At 40.7% G+C, this 21,199-nt stretch overlaps 1 protein-coding gene across 2 annotated transcripts in view; it reads left to right on the top strand.

Annotated features, from left to right (window-relative positions):
• LOC126471429 (uncharacterized) overlaps window positions 1-21,199 on the top strand; it is a 649,788-nt gene that overhangs the window by 397,135 nt on the left and 231,454 nt on the right. For both annotated transcript variants that reach the window (XR_007586305.1, XM_050099588.1), the window contains exon 14: window positions 5,519-5,685. Coding sequence is in view for 1 of the 2 variants with exons in the window: in XM_050099588.1 (XP_049955545.1) it covers window positions 5,519-5,685 (167 nt within the window). In the remaining variant the exon portion in view is untranslated. The remainder of the gene's footprint in view (window positions 1-5,518; window positions 5,686-21,199) is intronic.

Genomic DNA, 21,199 nt, shown 5'->3' with positions numbered 1-21,199 from the left:
AAATTGAACTAATTACTCTGTAATGAGATACTGGAAACAAAGTGTTCCTTGCATCAAATTGTAGGTAAAGTAAGTGGTAGTCTGTTTCATTGCCAGGAAGTTGGGAAAATGCAATCAGTCTACAAAAGAATTTGTTTACAAATCACTTGTGCCACCATATTACAATACTGGTAAAGTGTATGGGACCCATATCAAATATGTGGTGATTTCAATTTTAATCTTCTAGTTGAAAGTCAACAAAAAAAGTAAATTTTTGGACATATTAAAGAGTTTCAACATGTCACCACACATAAACAATTCAACTAGAACAACAAACACCTCCAATAGCCTCATAGATAACATTTTCTCAAATATGTCAACAACTGACATAGAGGTAACAAACATAGATTTAGGATTGTGTGACCACAATGCTCTCACCATTGAAATCCCTTTAAGGTCAAAGGAAGATAAAAGTGTAAATAATATTTACAAAAGAAACTTCTCTGTGGACAGCTGTCATCAGTTCATAAGTATCTTAGAAAATGAAAATTGGTTAGATGTTATGAAACAAACAAGTACAGATGAGGCATATAGTATATTTGCATCGAATTATTTTATGAACTTTGAGATGTGTTTTCCAAAGAAACTGACCAGAATCGAGTCTACTGGACACATAAAGTCAAGTTCTTGGATGACTCTAGGCATTAAGGAATCATGTGAAAACATGAAAAAACTCAATTCAGAGTTGAGGGAGTGTGCAGATACTGATTTTATAGAATATGTAAAAAGGTATAGGAAAATATACCGCAGAGTAATTGCAAATGCAAAGTTATAAGTAATGACATGGAAATAAAACAGTCCAGAAATAAAACTAAATTAGCATTGGAAATTGTGAGAAAAGAAACTGGGGTACCTATCAAAGATAAGGAAATTATTCTAAAAGATGAGGAGAATAAAATGGTAGATAAATATATCATGCCTAATTATATAAATAATTACTTTTTAAATGTACTCCAGACATTAAGCAGGAATTTTGGGGAGCAGATTAAGAGAGCAACACCCATGGCAGCCAGCAGTATGATGGCAGTCCCAACAAACGAAAACGAATTTTTAAAAGTGATTAAAAATCTGAAGTCCAAGATGTCAGCTAGAGTAGATGAGGTGCCAATAATGCTACTAAAGAAAACAGCTAATCAAATAGCGAAACCATTGGCAAACATAGCAAACTTGTCAATGGCTGAGGGCATGTTTCCACAGAAATTGAATATTTCTGAAGTCGTTCCCCTGTTGAAAAATGATGATAAGCTTAAAATGAAAAACTACAGGATGTCTCACTTCTCCCAACATTCTCTAAGGTTTTAGAGATAATAATAAAATATAGAGTCACACATTATCTTAATATCCACAATCTGATAAACAGTAATCAGCGTGGATTTCAAGCTGGGAGTAGTACCTAAACAGCTGTACTGGAATACACAAAAGAAATAATCAGTAAGTTGGAAGAGGGAAAAAGTGCAGTCGGGATAAATCTAGATACGTCAAAAGCCTTTGACACTGTTCACCACAGCATACTTTTGGAAAAGCTTGATGCTATAGGTATCAGAGGACCAGTAAGAAAGTGGTTCGAGTCGTATCTGGAAAAGAGGATGCAGTTGGTTGAAATTACAGCACTAAATATTAACCGAATAATTAAACTAAGATCAGATCCAAGGGAGGTCACAGTAGGAGTATCCCAAGGAAGTGTATTAGGCCCCTTGCTGTTCCTCATTTACGTTAATGATATTCAGGTGTCAGAAAGAAAAGCTAGAATCATGTTATTTGCTGATGATACTAGATTCATAGTTAGTGATATGAAGCAGTCATTGCACAGTACTGTGGACCATGTCCTACATGATATACAAAAATGGTTTAGTGCAAACAAGCTAACACTGAATGCAAAAAAACTAATTATGTGCAATATGGAAAAATAAATGAACATGATGACATAAATCCCACCATGGATGGCAAACAACTTGAAAGAGTACAGTGTACAAAATTCCTGGTTATGCACATTGATGAGAAGATAAACTGGAAGGACCATGTGATGGGCTTAGCACTAAAACTAAATTCAGCATGTTTTGTACTTAGAATAATTTCAAGAGTTTGTAGTAATGACTGTACCAGATTAGTATATTTTGGCTATTTTCAGTCCATTACATCCTATGGGATAGTACTCTGATCAACTGTATAAGAATATATGATATCATAAATGTGAAAAATGAAATCACAACATCAGGGAATAGGTCTGTCAAGCACATAAGAAATTATGTTATTAGTTGTATATTGTATTGCACATAAGATAGATTCATATGAATTCAGCATAGAAAAAAAATTTGTAAAGATATTATATATATAATATATATTGTTGAAATGTATCCTGACAACTCTTATATTACAAATGTGATCATTTGGATGATAATAAATAAATAAATAAGTAAATAAATAAATATGACTAATAGGAAATACTGAAGGTATACAGAGAAGGGCATCACACATGCCCATAGGTTTATTGAAATGATGAGAGAGCATAATGGAAATGTTAAAAAACCTGAATTGCCAGATGTTTGAAGCCAAATACCAGTCATCATGCAAAAGCCTACTTACAATATTTTGAGAAACAGAATTAAGTGAAGAATGTAGAAATATATTTGAACCCCATACATATCACTACTGTAAGTACCACAAAGACAAGATAAATCTAATTACATAGTGCACAGGAGTATTTAAGCAGTCTTTTGTCCTGTGCTCTAAATGAAATAAAAATGAGAGGAAATCTTAACATGTGGTACAATCCAAAATTCCCTCTGCCATGTGCTTCAGAATGGTTTACAGAGTATGTATGTAATTGCTGATGCAGGAAACAAACAGAGGAGAACCCGATAAATGTGACACATGATTCTAAAGTACTTCTATTTGCTGGTGGCAGTAGCTTGATAGTGAAGGATGTTGAGCACAAAATAGGCATTGTATCAAACACAGCAGTTCATGGCTTGTAGAAAATAATTAATGCTAAATCGTAGTGAGACTCAGTTTTTACAGTCACGAACACACAATTAAACTAAAACTGACATTTTGATTACACTGAGTGGGCATATGATAAGTGACTCTAAACAATTCGAGTCTCTAGGTCTTCAGACAGCATACTGAATGGAAAATCCACGTTGAGAATTTTGTTCAAAAACTGAATACTGCTGTATTTACCATCAGAGCAATATCTGAAGTAAGTGAGCATCCAAAATGAATATTAGTCTACGTTTTTCTTTTCCATTTACTTATGACAGATGGAATTATGTTCTGGGGTAACTATCTCCGTTCACAAAGACTATTTTTGATCCAGAAATGGGCTGTTCAAGCAATATATGGTGTAATTTCATGAACCTCTTGCTGGCCCTTGTTCAGGATTCTGGGACTTATGACACTGGCCTCTCAATATATACACTACTGGCGATTAAAATTGCTACACCACAAATATGACGTGTTACAGACGCCAAATTTAACTGACAGGAAGAAGATGCTGTGATATGTAAATCATTAGCTTCACACAAGGTTGACGCCAGTGGCGACACCTACAACGTGCTGACATGAGGAAAGTTTCCAACCGATTTCTCATACACGAACAGCAGTTGACCGGCATTGCCTGGTGAAACGTTGTTGTGATGCCTCGTGTAAGGAGGAGAAATGCGTACCATCACGTTTCCGACTTTGATAAATGTCGGATTGTAGCCTATCGCGATTGTGGTTTATCATATCGCGACATTGCTGCTCGCGTTGGTCGAGATCCAATGACTGTTAGTGGAATATGGAATTGCTGGGTTCAGGAGGGTAATACGGAACACCGTGCTGGATCCCAATGGCCTTGTATCACTGGCAGTCGAGATGACAGGCATCTGATCCACATGGCTGTAACGGATCGTACAGCCACATCTCGATCCCTGAGTCAACAGATGGGGATGTTTGCAAGACAACAACCATCTGCACAAACAGTTCAATGACATTTGCAGCAGCATGGACTATCAGCTCAGAGACCATTGCTGCGGTTACCCTTGATGCTGCATCACAGACAGGAGCGCCTGCGATGGTGTACTCAACAACGAACCTGGGTGCACAAATGGCAAAACGTCATTTTTTTGGATGAATCCAGGTTCTGTTTACAGCATCATGATGGTCGCATCTGTGTTTGGTGACATCGTGGTGAACGCACATTGGAAGCGTGTATTCGTCTTCGCCATACTGGCGTATCACCCGGCGTGATGGTTTGGGGTGCCATTGGTTACCTCTTGTTCGCATTGATGCACTTTGAACAGTGGATATTACATTTCAGATGTGTTACAACCCATGGCTCCACCCTTCATTCGATCCCTGCGAAACCCTACATTTCAGCAGAATAATGCATGACCGCATGTTGCAGGTCCTGTACAGGCCTTTCTGGATACAGAAAATGTTCGATTGCTGCCCTGGCCAGCACATTCTCCAGATCTCTCACTAACTGAAAACGTCCGGTCAATGGTGGCCGAGCAACTGGCTCATCACAATACGCCAGTCACTATTCTTGATGAACTGTGGTATCGTGTTTAAGCTGCAAGGGCAGCTGTACCTGTACATGCCGTCCAAGCTCTGTTTGACTCAATGCCCAGGCGTATCAAGGCCGTTATTACGGTCAGAGGTGGTTGTTCTGGGTACTGATTTCTCAGGATCCATGCACCCAAATTGCGTGAAAATGTAATCACATGTCAGTTCTAGTATAATATATTTGTCCAATGAATACCCATTTATCATCTGCATTTCTTCTTGGTGTAGCAATTTTAATGGCCAGTAGTGTATTTTCTTTAATGTAATTTGTCATTAACAATATGAACTTATTCCCAAGAATTAGCAACTTTTACTCAGTTAATACCAACCTACATTTGCATAGCACTTCCTTGACTCTTGTGCAGAAAGGCATGCAGTATTCTGCTTCATCCATTTCCAGCAAGCTACCACAAGAATTTAAAAAATCTTAGCTTTAATCTAAACACATTCAACTATGCAAGTCTAAATTGAAGAATTTCCTTATGGATCACTCCTCCTATTCTGTCAGGGAGTTCCTCAAGATAATTAAGCTATATTCTGTGTTATTTTGTTGATTATGGTAATATATACTCACAGCTTGTCACCTGCATAGTATATGGCTACATTTCATTTTATCTGTGTGAATTTCATGTACTGATTCATTCCATGACCGTGGAGATCTTCTTCTTAGCTTGGTGCTGTGGAACTAGATGTGTAAAATAAAAAAATTAATCTCTGGAAGTTGCAGTTCAGTTCAAAGGAAATTACAACTAAAAGGAAATTCATGCTACAAAATATTCAGTTATGAGAACTACATTTTCCCACTTTTCCATTTTATTCATTAATTAACACCATTTTAATTACATATTTTCATAGAAAAGTTGTTCTTTTATTCACATATCATCTTGTGTTCAAATCAACAGTACTGTGGAATCATTTCATTTTTGTATAGGTACTCAGCTACAGTAGGAGCCAGCCTGACAACATTTAATCCAATCAATAGTTTGTGGCACACAACTCGAAGATCTTTGACATATCAGTTGCACTTACCTGTACACCACTGGTTTGGCTTGTCAATAAAGCCACTGAAATTCAATTTAGGATCAATCCAACGAGCTGGTAAGTTTGAACATCTTTGGTTATTGCTCCATATAAAAATATTAATTAAGTACACTATGATTTTAGCAATATTGTTTGCTATTTTTATGAGGAATTTATGCAATTCCAATCATATGATTAATTATATTCAAGAATTGACAATTCTTTATAGCTCCATTGCAAGTACCTATGTCCATTGTTAAGCTGGATGACAAACACTGTAACATAAACAAGTATCTGTAGTTGCAGATGAAGGTAACTATTTTCTCTGAAAAATACGAATGTTTCCACATAAATATTAGGCTACTAGTAACAGCAAAATAGGCTATGTATACCTTACCAGATGATGTAGTACAATCATTAGTAATAAATTATTCCCATTAGGAGTATTCTGTGGTTTGGCTAAAGCTTTAGACCATGTGAACCATAATATCCCCATGCTAGGACAGCACACATGTCAGGTTCATGGTTTTTATGTTATCATCATGACAGAAAACAGAATTTCTCACAAGGGAACCTCCCCGTCGCACCCCCCTCAGATTTAGTTATAAGTTGGCACAGTGGATAGGCCTTGATAAACTGAACACAGATCAATTGAGAAAACAGGAAGAAGTTGTGTGGAACTGTGGAAAAATAAGCAAAATATACAAACTGAGTAGTCCATGGGCCACTTAGGCAACATCATGGACTATACGAACTCAGGAATGCCGTGGTCCCGTGGTAGCGTGAGCAGCTGCAGACCGAGAGGTCCTTGGTTCGAGTCTTCCCTGGAGTGAAAATTTTACTTTCTTTATTTTTGCATAGTTATTATCTGTCCGTTCATTCATTGACGTCTCTCTTCACTGTAATAAATTTAGTGTCTGTGTTTTGCAACCGCATCGCAAAACCGTGCGATTAGTAGACGAAAGGACGTGCCTCTCCAATGGGAACCGAAAACATTTCATCGCAAGGTCATAGGTCAACCGATTCCTCCACAGGAAAACACATCTGATATATTCTGCACGACACTGGTGATGGCATGTGCGTCACATGACAGGAATATGTTGTCGACCCACCTAACTTGTACACTTGGCGAATGGGTAAAAAGATTCTTCTACCTTGCCCGATTTAGGTATCCTTGTGGATGTGATAATCACTCCCAAAAAAGTGATGAAAACATAAGAGTTTGTCACATAAACTGAAAATAAAAAATTAAACTTTTCACTCAATGGAAGATTTGAACTAAGGAACTTTCGTTCCGCAGCTGCTCACGTTACCACGATACCACGGCGCTCCTGCGTTACTATTGTCCTTGATGTTGCTTATCTGCCCATGAACAACTCAGTTTGTATATTTTGCTTATTTTTTCACAGTTCCACACAACTTCTTCCTGTTTTCTCAATTGATCTGTGTTCAGTTTTTCAAAGCCTATCCACTGTGCCAACTTATAACTAAATCTGAGGGGGCTGCGATGGGGAGGTTCCCTTGTCAGTTCCATGTTGTTCACATAACCATGGCCACTCAAAATTTAAAGCAATGAGACTTGGTGGACAGCACAGTTCTGTTTCCAGTTCTCTGTTGTTTTTAATATATATAACTTACCTTCCACATGCACTGACCTTTTTGCAGATGATACGAGTATGGGAATAAAAATGGTACCAGTCCCCTTGCTGTAAAGGTGGCTAACAAAATATTTGAACACACCAACAAATTCTTCATTCGTACAAAAATATTTTCAGATTGTGGTACATATCATTTGTTTATAATAAGTTGGAATGAATGTGTACAAGAACCTGTACATTCCCTCCCCCTTGCCCCTTTTATACTCTTATATACTGATAAAAATACCAAATAGAGTACAATAAATAACAATAAATGAATTTTGACTTTATCTGCACCTTCTTGTTTTTAATCTCTTCTGGAAATTCTGATACTGAACAGAAGTTGCAATATAATAAGAATGCCCTTAGAGGTTTATTGAACAGTGAGAATGATAAAATACTTTTTGTCTTGTGTGGAAGCGTCATAAATTTGCATAGCATTATTTGTGGCAGAGGCAGTAAGATCTAATATACTTACTGACTGGTTGTGGAACTTTTCATTCTACACTGTATTATGTTCATGGATGCTGAAATTTTTATTTCTATTTTTTAAACTCTGTCTCAAATATTTGTAAGTTTCAAGGTAATACATACAGGGGACTGGGAGGACTGAAGACATTTGGAAAAGAATATGTTGTTTCAGGCACATTGCATTGGTCTCACAGCTCTTTTGTGAGTAAAGAAAATAACTGAATGGGAAGGTATGTTACACCCAGGAAATAATTCTGTACTGAAGAGTGATGCAGAATGAGGCAATGTATATAACTCATACAGAGTAAAAAATTGTTTTGTTGGTGGGCAAACTCAGGCTGTAGCTGTATTTTATTCAGTGCCATTATCAGTTATTTTGAAGTCTAATGTATCAAAATCTCCCTCAAGCTAGTTGTTCAGTAACTCTGTACAGCTTCTTGTAGTGATTTGTGGTGTTTGCTGTACGAAGGATGATTGTATCATCTGCAAACAAGGCATCTGTTTGTGACTCATTTTTCATCTCCAACTCATTTATATATGGAAAAGAAAGGATTGGTGTTGTGACAGTGCCACGACATTCAAAAGTGCTGCTACGTTAGTACGCGAACACGGCGATAGAGGCGCTCCGCAGCTCGGCCGAGCGCGGGAGCGCCACCTGGCTATGAACGGCGCCGGCCGCATGTCACGGGATGGCAGTCGAATGACAGATACGAAGTTAGTAACATGTAACCCGCTAGTGTTTCTACTTTTGTATATCCACGCAATTTATTAGTGATTAAAGGTTATAACACTTTTTGGCGATGAGGTCGGATATTTTTTTCCCTGCGTTGTGGAATTGTGTGTTCGTGTCAGGGCCGACATGGAACAGCTTATGCAAGCGCTTATTGAACAACAAACACAGCTGACGGCTGCTATCCAGGCGTTGTCGACGTCAGTTACTCATCGTCTGTCTTCCTCTTCTCCGCCTCCGTTCCCTCCTTATGACGAGGCCGCTGAAGACTGGGAGGATTATGAGAAGAGTTTGCGGCAACACTTCTTGGCTTTCGGCGTTGTCGACGCTCCTATGTGTAAGTCGTTATTTCTATCTTGGATTTCCCCATGGATCTATCAGCTGCTATCTCAGTTAGCCCCTCTGCGGGAACCTGCCTCTCTGTCCTTCCAAGAAATGTGTGACTTATTGTCTAACTATTACCGAAAAAACACCCATGTCGTTGCCGCCCGCGTGGCGTTCTACCAGTGTCGTAAACAGCCCCATCAATCTTACCGGGCTTGGGCGGCGGAACTACACGGTCTGAGTCGGAAATGTCAGTTTGTCACGGACACTCATCATGAGTCTTACGCTGATTCAATGGTTAGGGACGCTATTTTACGGCTTGCTCTTGATAAAGAGGTTCGGCAACGTGCCTTACAATTGTCAAACCCGTCGTTGTCAGAGGTTCTCAGCATCGCTCAATCGTTTGAAGTGTCTCACGCTGCTGGTGCGCAAATAGACGCGTTGTGTGATGTAGGCGCTGTACAAACCACTTTCGACGCGGGCAATTTGCCTGTTTCACAGGGACACAATGATGTGGCGGTGGTGCACTCGCGTCAACAACGTCGCGTTGGGCCACCACGCTTGCAGCGAAAACAGCAACCACAGAAGCAGGTTTGTTCCGCCCTTCCTTCTTGTCCACGTTGTTTCGTACAGCATGACAGGGCCGCGTGTCCAAAACGTTGGGCCACGTGTAATTCATGTAGGAAAAAAGGCCACGTTGCTTCTGTGTGTCAGTCCCCTAAAGTTCCTGTCGACAAGGACGAGGCATCGGACATGGATGTTAACTGTGTGCTTTCTCAAACAAATAAGTTGTTTGTTACTGTTCGTGTTCTGGATAAAGACATTCGCATGCAAGTGCACACTGGCTCTGCGATAACTCTCATTAATTCTTGCACGTATTTGGAGTTGGGCTCCCCTCCCTTGTCTCCAGTTACGCGAAATCTACGAACTTATAATAAGCAGAAAATTCCTATCGTTGGTCAGTTTGATGCTTCCACTGCCTACAAGTCTGTTGTTAGGCCCCTCACGTTTTATGTGGTGGATCATGCAGGCACTGAAAACCTGTTCGGTTATGATGCTTTCCAGTTGTTCGGGTTCTCCATTGATGATGATGTGTACCTCATATCTGAGGATATTCCGTATCAACAGCTGGATGGCTTGTGTTCTGAATTCTCGTCCGTGTTCTCTGCTGGTCTGGGTCGTGCCAAGGATTTTGAGGCCCACATTACTCTTAAACCTACGGCTCGCCCTAAGTTTTTCCGGGCACGCCCTATTCCGATGGCGTTGCGTGCACCTGTCAAAGCTGAGATAGACAGGTTAACAGCTTCGGGGATTCTCCTTCCTGTTACCTCCAGCGAATGGGCATCGCCCATCGTGGTGGTTTCTAAACCAAACGGGAGTCTGCGATTGTGTGGTGATTTTAAAGCCACTGTCAACGCTCAAAGCCTCATTGACACTTATCCTCTTCCCCGTCCTGAGGAGTTATTTACCAAGTTCGCTGGGGGCCAGTTCTTTTCCAAACTTGACTTATCGGAGGAGTACCATCAGTTGCCGTTGGATGCATCTTCCAAGGAATTTCTCGTCATCAACACTCCTTGTGGGTTGTATCAGTACCAGCGGTTACCATTTGGCGTCGCTAGCGCGCCGGCCATTTTTCAGCGGTTTTTGGAACAGCTCACGGCTTCCGTTCCCGGCTGCATCAACTACCTGGATGACATTGTTGTCACGGGGGCCTCCACTGAGGAGCACCTTCGCAATTTGCGTTCACTGTTTCAGGTTCTGCATTCAGCAGGGTTGAAGTGCAATCTGGACAAGTCACAGTTCTTCCAACCCTCCATTGTGTATCTTGGTTTCCACTTGTCCCGTGAGGGTATACGTCCTCTACGACAGCACGTGGCGGCCATTACCACTCTACCCCGGCCGTCTACGGTCAAAGAACTTCAGGCGTTTCTAGGCAAGGTTGCTTATTATCACAAATTCATTCCTTCCGCTGCGGCGATGGCTCATCCTCTGTATCAGCTGTTATGCAAAAACGTTCCTTTCTGTTGGTCCGCCGAGTGTGAGCAGGCTTATGTCTGCCTGAAGGCTCATTTGCAGTCGGCGCCTTGTTTTGCCACTTTCCGTCTGGGTCAGCACTTGGTTCTGGCGACTGACGCGTCCCAGTATGGCCTAGGGGCTGTTCTTGCCCATTGGTATGAGGATGGGTCGGAACGACCCATCGCCTACGCTTCCAAGACCCTCAACGATGCCCAACGGCGTTACTCTCAAATAGAAAAGGAGGCACTCGCTATCATTTATGCTCTAAAAAAGTTCAGCGTTTTTTTGTATGGTTCTAAGTTTCACCTCATCACCGACCACAAGCCGCTGGTCTCTCTGTTCAGCCCCTCGGCGTCGCTTCCGGATAAGGCAGCTCACCGCCTGCAATGTTGGGCCTTATACTTGTCTCGTTTTCACTATGAGATTCACTATCACCCCACGGCCCAGCACGGCAATGCTGAAGCGTTGTCGCGTTTGCCGATGGGCCCCGACCCGGTTTTCGATCGAGATGAACTACTCTGTTTCCACATTGATGAGGAAGAACGTCGTGCGGTCGAGGGTTTTCCACTTACAGGTTCACAGGTCGCGTCGGCTACTGCGCGGGATCCGGTCCTGCGTCAGGTGATCGGTTTTGTTCAGCGGGGTTGGCCGGACAGGACCAAGGGCCGGGCATCGGATCCCCTTCGCAACTACCATGCCTTGCGCCTTCGTGTGTCTGTTCATGAGGGTGTTGTTCTTCTGGCCACGGATGGTGCATCTCCACGGGTTGTGGTGCCCGCCTCTCTTCGCAAAGATGTTCTCAAACTATTGCATGAGGGCCATTGGGGGATTTCTCGGACTAAGTCCCTGGCCCGCAGGCACGTCTATTGGCCCGGTATTGATTCGGACATCGCCCACATGGTCGCTGCATGTGATCAGTGTGTTCAACAACTGCCTGCGGCTCGTACTCTGCCCTTTCCGTGGCCTGATCCGGCGCAGCCGTGGGAACGGGTGCACACTGACTTTGCCCCGGCCCCTTCCTCGGCACTTATTGGCTACTGTTGATTGACGCCTTTTTGAAGTTTCCGTTTGTTGTTCGATGTCCGTCGCCCACCACTGCGGCAACGACGCTGGCTTTGTCCAAAATCTTTGCACTAGAAGGTCTTCCATCCACGATTGTCATGGACAATGGCCCTCAGTTCTCTTCGCAGGCCTTCCGTGATTTTTGTACTGGACAAGGGATTCATCATGTCACAGCACCGCCCTTCCATCTGCAATCGAATGGGGAGGTCGAGCGCCTTGTCCGCACTTTCAAAAGCCAAATGAAAAAATTCCTTAGTGATTTTTCCACAGATGACGCTCTGTTGCAATTTCTGAGTTCTTATCGCTTCACGCCTCTGGGTGATCGCAGCCCTGCTGAACTCTTGCATGGCTGCCAACCCCGCACTCTACTGCACCTGCTTCACCCTGTCAGGCCTTGTACTGTGTCCCCTAGTGCGGGGAAATACCCGGTGGGCGCCGACGTGTGGGCACGGGGGTATGGATCTCGCCCTAAATGGATTCCAGGGGTGGTCCAGGCTCTTCGCGGCCGCCGGCTTTGTGAAATACGTACGGACGACGGCATGGTTGTTCGCCATTACGACCAGATGCGCCCACGAGTGGTGGCCACGCCGGTACCGCCGCCCCTTCTTTCGTCTCCACCGGCCCGAGAAGCCTGTCCTGTCGCTGCTGCCGATCTTCCGGGTATGTTGCTGCCGCCGCCGTCGCTAACGCTTCCGAGTACGCCGGAACCGGCCCCAGTCGCGACGCCGCCTTCTCCGGGACCCATCTCGCTGGAGCACACCCCCAGGTCAACAACACCTATGGATGCTGCTCCGGAGTTTTCACCCATCATCTTGTCCAGGAGGCACGTTCCACGCGCAAGCTTCCGTCCTGGACATTTTCGACCATACTCTCGTGTTTCTCCGCGGGATCTTCTCGGGGCCTCCCAAGAGGCCATGGATGTCTCCGCACTGTCCGTGTCTCCAAGGAAGTGAGTGTTTTTTTTTTTCAAGGGGGGAAAAGTGTTGTGACAGTGCCACGACATTCAAAAGTGCCGCTACGTTAGTACGCGAACACGGCGATAGAGGCGCTCCGCAGCTCGGCCGAGCGCGGGAGCGCCACCTGGCTATGAATGGCGCCGGCCGCATGTCACGGGACGGCAGTCGAATGACAGATACGAAGTTAGTAACATGTAACCCGCTAGTGTTTCTACTTTTGTATATCCACGCAATTTATTAGTGATTCAAGGTTATAACAATTGGTTACCGAACATAACATTTGGGAAATCCTCTTTTTTAGAGTCTGTGCATCTGAGAAATATGTTCCAATGGTTTTGCTAGCCCATGTTCTATTCCTATTTTCTGGTTTCTGTTTGTTAGGTACAAGCAGGATCATTTTAACGCAATACCTCTAGTGCTATGTACTGGGAGGTTCTGCAACAGCATATTGTGGTACAAAATGTCAAAAACTGTACTGATATGGCTTGCTATTGGCTGGCATTCAGTGACAACTGGGACCCCTAACTCCAGTACTAGCTAGGTGGAGAGACAGGGACTGAAATTGTTGGAAAAATATGAAGAATTAATTGTCTTAGCAGCTGACAATGGGGGTATCCTCAGTGCAAGTGATTATCATATTAAAGTGTGTCCATTACTGAAGGAGTGCGCTTAGATTCTGAAATGAGATACATCAGCACTGAGCAGGAAGACAGGGGACATATTAAAGAACTCTGGCCCCTCTGAGAAACTTGTGAAGACTCTGAAGCCAAGAGCACCTAGGCCATTCAGTTTATATGGTCTGCTTAAATATACAAAGATGGCATACCACTTAGAAGAACTGGCTCTCCTAGATGCAGGGTGGCAAAATATATACCTCAATTACCAGCACATATAGTCAGCCACTGTAAACATCATATTAAAAATTACCAAACGTTTTTAGTGATCAAACATGTGATGATAGGGTCTGCCTCAACTTGGTCTTCCTGTTTATGAAAGTACCAGAAGAAGTAACATTAAGACTATTGGCTGCTCATTCCTTTCCTGAGATCTTAACATTATTTTGATACACCCTGGTGACCACATATTTTTGTATGGTGGAAATTATTATAAAATGTCTGGTGGGACAGTCATTGATTCACCACTGTCACCAGACATAGCTAATCTGTTCATGGAGAATTTTGAAGAATGTTGAAGAATGAGCATTTAATAGTGCCTCCCCCTCCCCCTGTGCATCCATTTCATGGAGAATTTTGAAGAATGAGCTTTTAATAGTGCTCCCCCCCCCCCTCCCCCTGTGCATCCTGATTCTTCAGTTATGTTGACAATACTTTTTTAATCTGGCCATATAGTGTTGAGGCACTGCAGCAGTTCATTGACAGTATGGACAGTATGAACTTAAACATAATATTTATGGTGGAGATGTGGAAGGACAGAACATTGCCTTTCTTCGATGTGTTGGTCAGATGGAAAATAGATGGATGAGTCAGCCACACATACAAACATGTATCTTTGTGGGTGTAGATTTCACTATTTAGTTCAGAAGAGAGCTGTGCTGAAAACCACAATACACAGAGACAGGACTACTTTGGATAAGGAGTATCTCAGGTCTGAGATGAATCATATGCCAATGGTATTCAGAAGTAATGATTATCCAGTCCAAGATATTAAGTCATTACTGTCAAGAAAACCAAGATGTGATGCCAATCAACAAGCCAGCAGGATCAACACATAGTGTAGCTTCCATTTTGCAGCTAGTTAGTTAGTTAGTTAGTTACTTAGTTTCATGTTCCATGCATTATTTGCATGATAAATTGTAATTATGTGGAATGAGTCATTTTATTTTCATGTCACTAATTGTTGTGTAAATATGCCTACATGCCAATCCTTTACAAGTTCTTTTTTATGTTTATAAATATAAAAATAAAAAACAAAGGAAGAAGACATAGAATTGTGAGTTAGTAATCCCTACAAATTACCTTTTACACATTTCAGCAATACAAATTCATCTACAGATTAGAAGGAATTGTAAAGTAGAAACTGTTTCAGTTTATTTTCAAATTTTAAATTGCTATCTAACAGACATTTTTTATCAGTGGGTAAGAGATCAAAAATTGAAGCATTGTGCACCCCTATTTGTGCTGTAGACAATTTTAATGTAGTATAATCAATGTCATTTATTCGTCTGGCATTGTAATTATGTACATCATTGTACATAATTCATTACTGCATAAGTATTCTGCAACACTGTTAAACTCTCTTTCAATGAGATAGTCTTTAAGTTTCTTTGGAAAGTCATTGTGAAGTACATTATCTTCTTAGTAGTCTGATACCAGAGTACTGGGGTCCTTTTTCTAGCATTGCCAGTCGGTGCGGTATGCTCTGTACTTCATTCTTCCTTCTTGTATTATGGATGTGTACACTAGCATTTGTAATCCAGTCCTCACTACCTTTTGTGATGTACATTGTTGTTTTGTATGTATACAACGATGAAAAAGTTGAGATACCTAAATTTTTGAAACAGTTTCTGCACGTTTCAGAGGTCTTTCTTCTTAAAATGGTCCTAATTGCTTTTTTTTTGTAATGTGAACACTCGTTTTGTCTCTTGTTTGTTCGAGTTTCCCCACACAGTCACTCCATACTGTAAGTATGGTTCGAAAAGTCCATGATACACTGTACACAGAAGGTTCTTGTCTGAATACTGTGATAGCTGCATCATTAAGAATATGACAGAGCTCAGTTCTTACAGACATTATTAATATGTTTTTTTTCCATTTCAGTTCATTATCCACAAGAATACCTAAAAATCTAGCAGATTCTACTTCTTTCAACCTTGTTCCATCAACCTCTAAATCCATGTCCTTTCCCTTGTTTTCAAACACTGCATACATAGTCTTTTTTAGATTTATAACCAGTTCATTTTCCAACAGCCATTGAGCTGTGACATTTGCAGATATGCATGCTCTTCTCTCACGCTGTTCCATATTTTGGTCACTATTTAGTATTGTTATGTCATCAGCACACAATATTTTCTTTTCTTCCTCCTCAACACCTATATCATTAACAAACACATTAAATAACAATGGCCCCATTACCAAACCCTGTGGCACTCCATATTTGATGGGTTTGGTTTTTGATTGGTATGAGTTTCCTAATGATACATACTGCTTGCGGTTGCACAAGTATGATTTTATCCATTCACCAGGTTGCCCTCGAATGCCATAGTTGCTTAATTTTTGTATCAGCATTTCATGGTCAATGGTGTCAAATGCCTTTGAAAGATCAAGAAACATTGGAGAGACAACCTTTTTCTCATCGAGGACTGTAAAATGTATTGTGTTAGACTAACAATTGCTGATTCTGTAGATTTACTCTTTCTGAAACCATGTTGTGAGGGTATGAGAATGTTATGTTTGTCCAAATAATTAACTAATCTGGTACACATAAGCATTTCTAGGATTTTTGAGAAACCTGATATCAGTGAAACTGGTCTGTAGTTGTTGGGATCATCTTTATACCCTTTCTTGTACACTGGCACTACCTTCGTTATCTTCAGTTTTCTGTAAAAATTGCATCTCTGAAAGAACAGTTTGCTATGTTCAGCAGTGGTGTTATTATCTCCTCACATACCAGCTTTATTACATGATTTGATATTTCATCATCAGCAGCTGATTTCTTGGATTTCAGTTTCTGTATAGTTTTCTGCAATTCATCTTCCATGACCGGTCTTATAAACATAGTACTGCATGATCTTCTTGGTAACTTAATAGCCTTCTGTTTTTGACTATTTCTTTCCAATTTTAAGTTTTCTACTACACTGATATAGTTATTATTCAGTATTTTTGCTATTTCCATACCATCTGTGACCACTGTATTGTCTATTTTAATTGACCTAATACCTTCTTCTTCGTTTGACCCATCTTTTTCCTTTCTTTCAACATTGATTGCATTTCAAGCTGCCTTTGCCTTGTTTTTTGAGTTCGCTATGGTGGTGTCAATTGCTCTTGCTTTGGCTTCTCTTTTTTTTTCTATACTTCTTTTTTAACATTTTATAGTTTTCAGCTTCGCCCATCCGTCTCACATCCTGAAACTTCCTTCGCTGTTCTAGTATTTCACTGGTAATCCTCTGTGTTTGATCTTGCTGCCTTTCTTGTTTATTTACTTTGGGAAATGCTACATTAAAATGGTACTTAATTGTTGAAATAAATGCATCATATTTTTCATTTATACTCTGGGCCTGTGGGGCTTCACTCCAGGTTTCCTTACTTAACATTGTTCTAAAGATGTTGATATTTTGTTCACTGATGATCCTAATTTCTTCGGTTGTTTGTTTTGGTTCTGATACTGTGTCATTACTTCTGCAAAAGCTGATTAGTTGTCCATGATGATCAGATATTTCTGTATGAACTACATGTGACTCATAGTTACACATATCAGTAATTATGTTGTCAATAACTGTCTCACTTTGTGAAGTCACTCTTGTTGGTGCAGTTATTGTTACTTTCATGTTATGCTGTATTAACAATTCTTCAAAATTCTGTCTTATTTTTGTGTCTTTTTCCCATGTCAATGTTGAAGTCTCCACATATAATAAGATTTATCTTCATATTCATTCTCAATAAGCTAGCAATTTTTTTCAGAAAGATGCTAATATTATCACATGGTGACATGTACACACAAAATACTCTGAAATCCTCTGTCACTATACCAGTAACTTCAAAGTCTTTTTCTCTAGCTATGGGCAATGTAGCAGCTTCACTGTTTACATTCTTTGATAGAGTACCTGTTTTAATATATATACAAACGCCACCACCCTTATATTTAGATCTGCAGAAGTAACCAGCTAGTTTGTAGTCCTTTATTGCAACATTATGTATTTTACTTTCAGTTAGTCCATGTTCACTTATGCATGATATGTCTGGTCTTATTTCACTCAGGAGTACTTCCGCTTCTAATTTTTTGTTACCAAAGTATTGAATATTTTGATGAAGTACTTTTATGTAATTTTTCTTTTGTTGGTTTTCATGTTGTGAGCTGTATTCTGGGGCAAACTCTTTAGCATAGTCTTTTTTTGTATGGTGCTTATATTTTTCTTTTCCAGCTAGAGTGTATGATTTTTCACCCCCTTCAGGCCATATTAGTTTCCCTTGCTTCTAATGATTTTGCAGACATCTGCAAACATTCTGCTAAATGTAACACACCCCAGTCTATTTAAATGCAAGCTATCCTTCGCTAGTGAGTTTTCACATAGGAATTTGTTTGGGTCTATAAAAATTGTCCCAAGATGATCACATTGTTCTTTAAGAGCACAGTTTATTTTGACGATATATTTTTCACTCACCAACCTTCTGTTTATGATTCCACTAAGTATCAGCTGAGATCCTGCATACATATTTCTTGCAGATCGAATCATGTTTCTTGTTTCATTTGCCATTTCTTCCTCACTGCTGCTCCTTAACGTATAAACACCCCTTTATAGTTATGTCTTGTTTCAGAATCTCGTTCTGTAGTATTTTGTCTTGCATTTACCATATTTTTAAAATGTTTACTGAGTTGTTGTGTTCTAATTCCAGGTCGTACATCAATCTTGTAATTGGGGACAGCGATATTCTTCAGCAGTGAATCGCCAATTACCTTTTGTTGTGTATCTGTCACCTTGTTTTTCCTTTTGCTGTATGTCACTACCTTCCATTTAAATTTATCTTCCAGTTTTTGGCTTACTGAGTTTACCGAGACATCAACAAGAACACTTGAAATTTTGTTGTTTTTAAAGTCCGATCGGTCACTCGTATTTTCGCAATCTTCTTGCTTTTCCGTTTGATGGCTTTTACACACACAGGACTTCTTTTCTTGTATTAATGTATCGTTTTCTTTGTTGATGGTCGAAAGTTTGGTTTTTAATGCCTCAATGTCACTTTATAGTAACTTTATAATTTCATTTTTTGTATCAACTGCACTTACAAGATCGGCAGTTTCGTCACGTAAACAACCATGACACATCCATGGAAAATCATCGCTGATGAACTTTAGATTTACTTTTGTGCACTTTTTGTGTAACCGGTAGTTGCATTTGATACACAGAATACCCTTCATCACATGCTTTTCACATTCTCTACATGAAGAACTGTTGTCTATTAGATGGAAGATCATTTATATATTCGAGAAACTACAACAGATCTAAGGTTGAGCCGTGGAGAAGCCCATATATGATACCTCCCCAGTCAGAGTGATGACCCCAGACTACATGTGTTGAATTACGAAGTACAACATTCTGCATTCTCTTGGTTAGGTATGATATTAACCATTGGTAGTCTATAGCATCAATCCTATAACAGTTCAGTCTATCTAGAAGGATATTGTGATTCACACAGAAAAATGCCTTAGATAGGTCACAGAAAATACCAATCAGTGCTATTTTTTCTATTCTGTGCCAGCAAAATTCGGTGAGCGAGTATGTAAATGGCATTTTCAGGAAAGCAACTCTTCTGAAATCCAAACTGTGATTTACTGAGGCTATTATTATTGCCCAGTTGAGATACAATTCTATAATACATCACCTTCTCAAAAATTTTGGAAAATGATGGTCAGTTGCAAAACAGGTAAGTAAGTTTCATCTTTCTTAAAGAGGGGTTTAACAAAGGCATATTTCAGTCTTTCTGGAAAAATGCCTTGAGTTAATGATGCATTACATATTTCAGATAAGAAAAGGAACAAATCTTTAATACTCTATTGGAAACACTATCAAACTCAGAAGAGCTTTTATTTCTGAAAGAACATAAAATATTCTTAATTTCAGAAGGAGAAGTTGCTGAGACATTCATATGATTGAATTTTATGAGAGTTGCAGAATTGTTCTTTCAGCATACTGCCATGACTTTTCTTTTCATCTATTAATCCTTACACTTTCTAGTATATTTAAGAAATGATTATTAAATATGTTTTCTACCTGTGACTCACCATTTATAGCCCTTCCATCCAGTTCAATAGTTATGTTAACATGTCCTGTGGCTGGTTGTCCTGTCTCTTGTTTCACAACATTCCACATAGGCTTAAGTCTGTTCTCAGAATTATTGATTTATGATATGATATACATGTTCCTTGAGTTTTTAATTACTTTTCTTAGTAATTTTGTGTAGTTTTTGTAGTGCACAACTACTGTAGGATCCCCACTTGCTCTTGCCAACAAATACATACATCAAAAAACATTTTGCATCACCCCAGTTACCAGAACTCTGGAAGATGGACGTTGACTGTGGATATTGTATCACAGACACAGTCCCTTTGACTGTCCAGAGATATAACTAAACCCGCTCAAAGATGTGAACAACCATGCACGAGCACCGCCTATTAGACGGTGGGGGTCCGACAGCGAATCAGTTCCAGTCATTCCACCAGGAAAGAGGTACATGGCTTGTGTTGTCTGTAGTTCACCCATGCCTAGACAGTCAATATCACGGTTCACTCACATCCACATTGTTACTTTCTGCCAGGAAGAGCTCTCAACAAGGGAAGTGTCCAAGTGCCTCAGAGTGAACCAAAGTGATGTTGTTCAGACATGGACAAGGTAAAGAGATACAGAGAGACAGAAACTGTCAATGACAGGCCTCGCTCAGGCCACTCAAGGGCTACTTCTGCAGTGGATGACTGCTACCTACAGATTATGGCTCAGAGGAACCCTGACAACAATGCCACCATGTTGAATAATGCTGTTTGTGCAGCCACAGGCCATCATGTTACAACTCAAACTGTGCACAACAGGCTGCAAGATGCATTACTTCACTTCTGACATACATTGTGAGGTCCATCTTTGCAACCACAACACCATGCAGCATGGTAGAGATGGGCCCAACAACATGCCAAATAGACCGCTCAGGATTGGCATCATGCTCTCTTTACCAATGAGTGTCGCATATGCCTTCAACCAGGCAATAGTCAAAGATGTGTTTGGAGTAAACCTGATCGGGATGAACGACTTAGACACACTGTCCAGAGAGTGCAGACAGGTGGAGGTTCCCTGCTGTTTTGGGGTGGCATTATGTGGGGCCGATGAACGCCGCTGGTGGTCATGGGAGGCGCTGTAATGGCTGTACAATACATGAAAACCATCCTCCAATTGATAGTACAACCATATCAGAAGAATATTGGCGAGCCATTCCTCTTCATGGACAACAATTCGTGCCCCCATCTTGTGAATGACTTCCTTCAGGATAATGACATTGCTCAACTAGAGTGGCCAGCATGTTCTCCAGACATGAACCCTATTGAACATGCCTGGGATAGATTGAAAAGGGCTGTTTATGGATTATGTGATGTACCAACCACTCTGACACTCTGAAGGATCTATGTCAAATTGCCATTGAGGAGTGGGACAATCTGGACCAACAGTGCCTTGATGATCT

This window comes from Schistocerca serialis, chromosome 3 (assembly GCF_023864345.2).
Source record: "Schistocerca serialis cubense isolate TAMUIC-IGC-003099 chromosome 3, iqSchSeri2.2, whole genome shotgun sequence".
Taxonomy (NCBI): domain Eukaryota; kingdom Metazoa; phylum Arthropoda; class Insecta; order Orthoptera; family Acrididae; genus Schistocerca; species Schistocerca serialis.
Note: the sequence above shows the minus strand (reverse complement) of the source record. Positions and strands in the feature narration are given on the sequence as shown.